General features: G+C 35.9%; 1 protein-coding gene across 7 annotated transcripts in view; it reads right to left on the bottom strand.

Moving 5' to 3' along the window:
- Window positions 1-304: 304 nt before the first annotated feature.
- The window catches only part of SLC4A10 (solute carrier family 4 member 10), a 951410-nt gene continuing 942067 nt past the window's right edge, over window positions 305-9647 (bottom strand). For 5 of the 7 annotated variants that reach the window (XM_085645437.1, XM_085645436.1, XM_085645441.1 and 2 more), the window contains one exon: window positions 305-5282. In XM_085645437.1, coding sequence (XP_085501563.1) covers window positions 5216-5282 — 67 coding nt within the window. In that variant the 3' untranslated portion in view covers window positions 305-5215. Of the gene's footprint in view, window positions 5283-7621; window positions 7660-9647 lie in introns of all 7 variants that reach the window. The other 2 variants (XM_085645442.1, XM_085645440.1) reach the window with 1 other exon arrangement.

The raw sequence follows: 9647 nt of genomic DNA, 5'->3' as shown, positions 1-9647 counted from the left end.
GATAATGAGATGTACTTATCAAATAAATACTCGTTAGAAATATTAATGAAGAGTAGGAAGAAATAACACGGAGGGGCCCTGCTCCCAAAAGAAACAAAAAGACTCAACATATTCAACTCAACAAAAGGAATGATTTTCAATGATACTCAACATATGGAATGATTTTCATCAAAACTATTGAATGATTGCTAATCCTTGATACATTTTGAAGCCTTAACACAATTTTGGTGTACTAGCTGTACACATATTCCTCTCACTGTATAAAGGCATAAATCAAACAAATAAATGACCACATCTGCTAGGATAAATATTTATTTGCACACAACATTTCTGTGAAAAAAGACAATATTCTATTAACATTTACAGGTTACTTAAACATTTGTAATAAATTACATACAAGAAAAAGTGGTTTTGTCTGGAGTCTGAAATTAGAAGTCAGTGAGAGATAACACTGAAATTGCTTCACATTTTACCTAATTTCAAACAGTCGGGATTACCAGAAGAATAGCATTTTTATTTTTGTGAACAGATTGACAGTGAAAAATAAATACTTTAAAATACTGAAGAACATGAGTTTAATTAATACTTCAACACATACTTCTTGGAGCTCTAAGATCTTGTGATTATTCGGAACATAATATTGCAAACCTATAAAAATATCTCAGGATCCCATATATGTTGTTTTATTCTAGTCTAGTAAACAAATGGAATGTTACAATATATAAAGTACACAAAAACTATTTTGTTTCTCCAGCAGGACTTTTAAAACTCGTAATACTGCGTTTGAAATGAACTTCAAAGAACAACCTAATTTGTACTAATTTGATAACATTTTGAAAAATTATCCATTGTAAGTTGTCTTAGTAATAGCTGGTGGTTTCATATTTGATATATTTTTAAACTCTCTATGCTTGTCATTCATTAATTACCAACCAAAATATTGACAGTCACTTCCTAGAAAAGTAGCAGGGTGTTCTGAATTCACTAGATGCAGAATTGGGTCTTAGAATAAGTGACAGAATACGTCATAAATTAGATCTGTGTTGGAAAGGAATGCCTGCTGTTTCTTCCACTTATCAACATTTGTGATGTCACTAGATGATATGAATGTCATTTCATTTGCACACTGAATAATTTGTTGACTTGTAGTATTAAAGTTATATTACATGATACAAGAGGCACATACTACACACAAAGTGAGGAAGATTAGGTTTCAATAGTGTAAATTTAACCATTCTCCCAAAATCCAGATGGATAATAAAGACACAAAATATCCTGGTGCGCCTTTTATTGTGCAGTGGTTACTCTTTCTTTGCTTGGAAATAACACGTGATCTTCCTTATTTAGTTGTAATAGTTGTTTTACTATGTGACTTTGGCCTGCCTTCCAGGAGTAAATGATTGACATAAATATACCTTTCGGATAGTCACTTAGCATTGCCTGACTTAAGAGTTTAACTACTGATCAAAGATACAAATACACCTTTAATATGATGAAGAGGCAGAGCTTATTAAAGCACAATCAGAAGACAAGTTAGTACAAAATATAGGTTGAACAGCATGGCACACTTTAGTCTACTTTTCTATATTTTAGCTTTGGATTTGGCACTTGGTATGATCTGAAGTAGAGATGGCATAATTCCTGGTAGCATTGTTCACTAAATATTTTTACAAGAAGCACTGCTTAAACTGACAGCAATTGTACAGAGGCAGATGCTCAGTCTACATTCCTTCAGTTCTTTCACTAAGAGTACAGATCTCTGCTGGATGTGGAATTCAGAGAGTCTGATATTTCTAATTAAAAGGTGTGTGCTAGATGTGTCAGCACATCTATAATAATGTGGGCCATTAACCATGTGATTCATTACATTTTGTACAGATGTATTAATGTTCATTTGTGTAATTTGGCAAAGTATGGCTGTAGCTGCTATAATAAGCAGATTTAAAATCTGTGTACTTGACCACATGCAGAAGAAGACATAAAAAGTGTGTAAAGCATGGGTTATTTTTGCAGCTGAGAAACTGACAGAGTTATACCCCTGCCTGCAGGCATGCCCAGATAGCCTGGGAGCCACAGAAACACCAACAAAGCTGGAATTATAGTTGTTATAACTGGAAAGATTGAGAGAGGAGTGATGATGGCAAAAGTTTCCAAGAGCTAATGTGGAAAAAGTCACAGTTGATAGCGGTGTTGGTTATGCTAGCCAGACACATACAACAGTGTCATTACCCTACATGTCATTTGGAATATCACTGTGAGTTACTGTATGACCTAAAATCCCCCAGTGAAACTACAGTAGTGTATAGAGTCTATTATAATGTGGAATCCTTAGAAGAATGTGTGGATAACATGCTATTAAATATCTGTGCTTGATAGGTTGATTGTAGGCTGAAGTTGTGATTTGCTTAAATGACCAATTTTTATTGTACAGACCTAGAAAACTGGAATATTTAATATTATTTCTTGAAAGGTGAGATGAGGTATATACCACAAGGCTGTGGATGGAAGAGCAAAGATGTGCCTGGGAGGTAAGTTTATTTAGAAATTGTGAGGACATGATATAAGGTGCCCACCCTTGACAAATTGTTGATGTAATTGTGGCAGTCTTTAGCATAAGATTGGCTCTTGTTTAATAGGACTCATCCCTGGCACATTATTGAGAGTGTTGCCATAATTCTGCCTATCCCTGGTTTAATGGTGACCCCGATATTATTTGTTCCTGATACCCTCTAATTGTGGGAATTCTTGACGAAAGTGTTGCAGTCCATGGTATAATGTTAGTTTGGGTACAATGGTGCAAGTCTCTAACACACTGTGGACATTGCTGACATATTCCTGACATACCCTGGCATAAGAGTAGTAGGAATCCCTGCCATTCCTGATGACCAATGAGTATGAAAGACGTATTCTGTCCATACCTGGCATCGGCACACTTGATGAAAATAGCAAGCAGTTATCAATCCTAAACATGCATTTACTAAAATTTAAAGGCTGGTATTTCAGGATAAACATGGCATTAAAATTGTGTAATTGGCAACCTTTTGTTTAGGGAAATAGGGCACATTTATGCAAAATGAAGAGCATATATTTGATGGAATGCTGTCTGTACTGATGAACGTGAAAAGCTTATGTTTCAGGATAAAATGATTAAACAAAATATACTGATATGCGTGGTAGTGCATGCTAAACTCAGGAGGCTTACTGCTGACATTGGTTGCCTGGTAACATAGTGGTATAGCTGATTACTCATGGGTTCCAATGTTTCATTGTATCATAAATGTTAATAAAGGCTTTATGATATTATCATGACTGCTGTATGTTGCCGGACGGGATAAAATCCTGTAATCTGTCTCTTGTCTAATTTGCCTCTGTAAAGAGTTCACAATAAATCTGGAACTTCAAACTTTTGGTGCATATTACAATATTCTCCTACTATGAAATTGTAGATCCTGGGTAAAGTGTTTACATGATGTAAAAAAGAGCAGCAGGCTGTCATGCTGATGGAAAGGACCCAAATCAGTTTAGTACAAAGGGTCTTACAAGAAGCTTACCTCTTTAATTGTGAGATGGAAAGCAAACACCACCTGATGGGTTTTAAGTGGCTATGCTTCCAGTGGTAAGTGCCACAGTGTAAACAAAATGCTACACTGATAAAAGTGTCAGCAGAGTCATAAGGAATGAGTGAGCAAAGCATGGGCCAAGTAGGTGCAAATGTTCAACTCACGTTTCTTTCCAGAATAGAACTGGCACATGTTTCTGTCAGTTTTGGTAGGTTGAAAGGCAAAGGCGTCTGCTGCCCTCTCTGTGTGCAAAATGAGGAGTCAATATCCAGCAGTATGAGGCTGACAGCAATATAGTAAGTGAGCCACTGTTCGTCAAAGAAAAAGTCTTGATTTCGTTTTTGCTAGAGGACTGATAAAGTATTTTCATGGATATCGAAGGGAGGAACAATTTTAACAGCATTCTCACATCGATCCACACGCAACCTTTATATTTATGAGTGTGATTAGATTGAAATGGTAAGTATACACCCCGAATCTTCCAAATTATCGAAAAAACATTTTTCTGTTAGCACTTTTTTGGCAAAGATAATTTGTGTTCATACTTGAAGCTTACCACTACTAACATCAGTAGTTTACACACTGTCAAGTTGTAGAAATAACTGAAAATGCCCTAAGGCTATTAGAAATCTTAATAGTAGTTACAAATTATTGGTGTAAACAAACTAAATTGAATGCAGAAGATAGCTATAGTTCATTTCCTAACCAGAAAGTAAAAATTTGGTCCAAAGAGACTGCTATAGACATACTACATTTGGCCAGTATTTCATTATCTAAAATGTAATTTTTGTACACATGTATTTCATAGGCAACTATCATTGACAGCAACACTAAGAGGTACAATTACAAATCTTACATATTCGAGTAAGTATACCGATCATGAATACTATTATCTTACATTTTTACCTTATGTAGCAGTTTTTTTTACAAAGATAATAAATATGAAGTCATCATCCTTAAAGGTACACTAGCTGCATCTTTATAATCAGTGCATATATCAGAAAGAAAAATACATATTCCTTGATGCAGTGAAGCTGTTGATGAGTATCTGCTCCATGTATAGAACTGAGAGCATTCACTATCTTTCAACCGCAGCTCACATTTCTATCAGCTCTTGTAACATTATTTAGTTAACGCTGGTGATTGTGTGTGGCGGTTGTGTGCATACTTTGTGTGCGAGGCTTTATAAGTTCCAGTTTCATACAAATTTTAAAAAAATAATATTGATTAAATCAATTAAGACTGTGTTTATTTTACATTTTTCAAAGGTTTTTTTGTGTGCCTGGAAATGGTTCCACATTGCTATGCTAAAAATAGAATTTGAAACTATGAACGCAGAGTGAATCTATTGCCAAGAGCACACAGATAAAGCAAATACAAATATGCAAGCTATAGTTCTAGAAAACAGACTTCTCTTTATATACTCACATGAATGAATAATGAATTAGGTCTTGCAAACTCATTGCAACATTTATCAATGGAACCAAAACTTTCCGTAAATAGATTAAATACAGTAGATATTTTCTGAAGAATATTCTTTCTACATGGTGGAATAATGTAAATATTGCACTGTTGATATTGTCTAAAAAGACTGTATCAAAACACTGTTAATTCATAAACTCTTCATGTTGCCATTCAAACATATCTCAAATAATTTACAGACAAGTCTCTCTGTCAATTTTTTTTCCTGGGGGTGCTTGCTTCTCTCTTTCGTTTTCAATGCTAAAAAGGAATAATAAAATAACGTGAAACATTGCAGTGTAACATCGGTAATGTTGAAGGTGTGACAGTGCTACAATGCGCCTTCATGCAGCATTCAGTATTAGTGATAGCTACAATTCTGGGTGAAAAACTGCATTATGATATTTTCCTTGCCTTTGACCAACAAGTTAGATCTTTCATGCACACAGATGGCTGATATGAGCAAGAGGTTCTGCAAGTATTTTGGCCATGACATAGCTTTTAAATCAAAAATAAAGACTTGATATGTGCATTTGTGACCTACTGACATTCTGAATGTTACTAACAAGAGGTCAGGTTGAATATTTCATCACTCTCTTCAGACTAGCCATAGCAGTCATTTTTCAAAGAGCCAGGACATATGATGTCTGTTCAGTGACATGGAACTATGCTAAATCAATCTGTTTACACAAAGTTTTCAGCGCATGTGCTCTCTATATGTGCTAAATATACGCCTACACTTAAGTAGCCCCCAAAGAATGCCACAGAGAAGCATCTCGTCCTTGAATAAGGCAAGCTGCAAATAAAGTTCCTTATTAACTGTGGTTCACATTTAATTTGGTAGATGTGTTTAAAGGCTTTCACCCCTATAATGTTGCTAATATGGTTTCAGGTGCAGGCAACCTGCCATTTGACCTCGCCTCACCATTACCTACTGCCTTTTGTACAGGGACTTTTGATGAATGTAAGGTCAGTCTGGCACTCTTGTCTTGCCTTATCCTAGATATAAGCCTTGAAACAGTAGGAACCAAATATGCATCAATTTTGAACTAGCACAAAAGGACCAGAAGGGGAAAGATAAACTATATAATTGAAAAAGTTTGGGGATGAGTTAGTTACTTTCATGAGAAAAACAGCAGCTAGGCTTGGACTACTTAAGCACCAAAACTTGAGCTTAGTGATTCAGTGACATATGTTCTTCTACAAATGATCTCTGCACTTCAACAAGGAAACTGTGTTTGTACAAGCAAAATGCATGCATGAGTCTTTACCCATTCTTATCCTCTGTGTACAGTCCCATTTTTTAGAAAACACTTGCTTTCTGACTGTGATACATAATGTGGTGGCAAAGAAACAACAGCCCAACTTTCAAACTAAAGTTAATTCCCCTTAAATTAGTGAGACGCTAAATAGATCCACTTTGATGTTGGATCTCAACACATTAAGTCTGTATAGGGTGATATAATTTGTATGTGGCAAATCAGTCCACGCACATGCAAATATAAAGTACACAGCAAGTATGTGGACAATCATTTGATATGTACCCCTATTTTGTCTAGGCATTGTCCCAGATGCCTGTCAGAGACTCCTGACAGGAATGCAGTATCAGTCTAGGACAATGATTACGAGCATGCAATCATATTTGGAAAACAATCAAATATAACAAACTTTACTGGAGTTTGACCTCCACCAGCTCTTGGCCAAGAGCACAGCCAAAAAACGGGCATACTTGCATGTCGCAGTTGCAATGACTTTTTTTTTGCCTGCTGTTAAAAGAAAGCAATACAGCACAGACAGAAAGCAGCATTCCAATTTGGGAGGACATTTTAAGACCACATTGTATGCATGCTATTTTAATCCTAATTTAGTAATAATTTTATGTTAGCGACGGTTGCATGAGCATCACTTGTAGCCTATACATACAGGGTATCAAATACAAATTTTCTGTATATGAAATAAATATTCATGCTATGCCTGAGATTCAGTGACTGTATGATGTGAACATTAAATAATGAGACTGAGGTAAACCGGAGGAGAAGTCATTAATTTAGATCATTTATGTTGAACTTCAATTAGTGTGAATGTACAGTGTTTGTAGTAATTTCATAATTTTGTTTACAATCTATTCTATAAATGATCATAACATTTGGAATTAATTACTACTTCTCATCTGACTTACTAATACATAATAGCAATGTCCACCTTCATTGAACATGCTCCACCGCCTGAATCTCAGATTAGATGATTGGTATAATTTCTTAATAACATTGATAAACTCTCTGGTTTACCACACCAGTGCAGACCACCCTTGTGCATATAATTTGCCTGGACCTGTAATGCGCAAGAACAGTACAACCACTACGTTATAAACTTGATGGTATTTCCATATTCAGAAAGGCAATTAGTTCGCCAAGTTGTATAACAACACATTATTCAAGAAGCAGGAACAAAAATTTGGTAACAGCTGTTTCCTTCATTTTGAAGGCAGACATAGGATCAATCTTTATCTGTGGTCTGTCATGGACTTTGTCATCCCGAAGTGGAAATACTTGAAAACAAGGTGCAATCAATGAGGACTTACAGGGAAAGGGTGATCTTACCTTTGGGAACCAGCTTCTACATTGATTAGGAAGGGGAGCTAATGGTGGAAATGTAATATGAGACAATTAAGTAAAATGTTATTAAAATCAACTGTACGGATATTTGGAAGAATGTCAATCTACAATTACAGAAATACCTAAACACTGTTCATTTCCCTAAGTTTCATTTTTTTGTAAACAATCTCCAGTCACTTCAGCAGTTTGTATGGGGTAAAAACTCCCAGATTAACCAAACAGCATTGCATACAGGTTAAGCAAAAATGAACCAAAGGGAACAAAAACAACAGTTAAGGGTTTACAAGGACATTAGAAACCTCTTCAGTTAGAAGAATATATTGCTCTGACTAACGTTGCCTAGAATTAACAGAATGGACAAGTGGTAATATAAGCTGTGAGTTAAGAATGTCCCATTTTCCAAAATATCAGGTAGTCTTCAAAGAGAAAGGTGGTGGGCCCATGGATCATATTTATTTTTTGGGTGACAATGGGCTAACTTTGATATTTTGTTACTAGCATTTTATCTTGTTTCTTGCATCCAGAATTAAATATGGATTTAATTCCTACTTTCAGGCTGAGCAACATTTGATGTAATAAAGAGGGCCACTGGAATTATGCAGAAATGGAAAACCCAATTATGCAGCAGGGTTTAATAAACTCTATCTGAAGATAAGGCAAATTATGTGGCACATTCTGTGGCAGAATTATAATTTCATTTTTTCGTTTTAACTCGTATGTCTACTATATGGAACAGAATAAGTTTAATACCTAAAAACCTAAATACATAAAAACATCAATAAGCAACTGAAAGATGATATGCCAACTAACTTTTGTCAATGTTTGCCAGTGAGTGGTACCCCTTGTGCTGCTGTTTTAGTACGTTTTGGTCTATCTGATTTAAAAACAACAATTGTTGTTAAAATCTGCAAATTGTACAGTAGTTGGTAAACTACATGGCCAATCCAAGGGATCCCTAACTTTTCAGAAATTGCAGTGTCCACAAAACTGCATGATTCCTGTGTCACAATCTATGACAGTTATTTTTGTCAATCAATGCATATTTATACATGGCAGAGGAAAATGTAAAGTGAACATTGCTTGTGCAAACGACAGCAGATTCTTAGGGTGGGAACCGGTGTTAAAGGATTAGAGCTGAAGCTTGTCCTCACACATGAAAAGAGTTATTTACCCCTTGACGCCCAGCAGCAGTGGGAGAGTGCCATTACCTCATGATATTCGAGATTGATGCCCATTGAGCATGCCACTGTCCTCCAAATAGTCCTGTAACAATGTGCCTCAGAAACTTTGAAAAAGTCTCAGCAATAGCCAATTTGTTGGGGCTTCATTCCCATCCTTTTTTGGACCAACTTGCCACTCAAAGTAGGAACCAGCCATATGTGACTCACATAGCCCTCATACAACAGGCACATTCTAGCCTGAACTGCAGCGTCAGTACCCCTCTAGATGGGAACACAAGCAAACCTACACAAGTTTCGGTCTTGCTAATGGGGGTCTCTCCTTTACCTATAACATGGATGGAAGTTTGTAGAAGACCATGCAATTACACAACTCTCAGTATGTCAGCATTAGGCTTGTTTAATAGTTGAGAAAAATGGTTTACTTTAGCCGCAGCAAGATCTTATTGGCTAAAATGAAAGTCAAAAGGCCTGATCACGCAGGCTGAAAATTTGTGTCTGAAAAAGTCCAATAATGACAAAGATTACCTCTATCAAACAGTTTCCTAAGTAAAAGCTGCTTTGCACCAACCAAGCAAAGAGCAGGAGGTAAATGTAATTGAAATATACATGTGAAAATCACATAAATACATTCTCAGTACTTACAGACATGACTACACATTCAAAAACACTGCTGCCGAATAAGTTAGTAATTAAACATCTATCCACACAATGTTGGGCATTGCCACACTAGCATGATACATGTTACCAAAAAAAAATAACAAATTTCAAATGACAAAATACAAAGGACACAGGTACAAACTTACACTGTGCAGAAAACATGATAGTAGAAT

The sequence above is a fragment of the Triturus cristatus genome, chromosome 3_1 (assembly GCF_964204655.1).
Source record: "Triturus cristatus chromosome 3_1, aTriCri1.1, whole genome shotgun sequence".
Classification (NCBI taxonomy): Eukaryota; Metazoa; Chordata; class Amphibia; order Caudata; family Salamandridae; genus Triturus; species Triturus cristatus.
The sequence above is the reverse complement of the archived record's forward strand: the minus strand, read 5'-3'. Positions and strand labels throughout refer to the sequence as shown.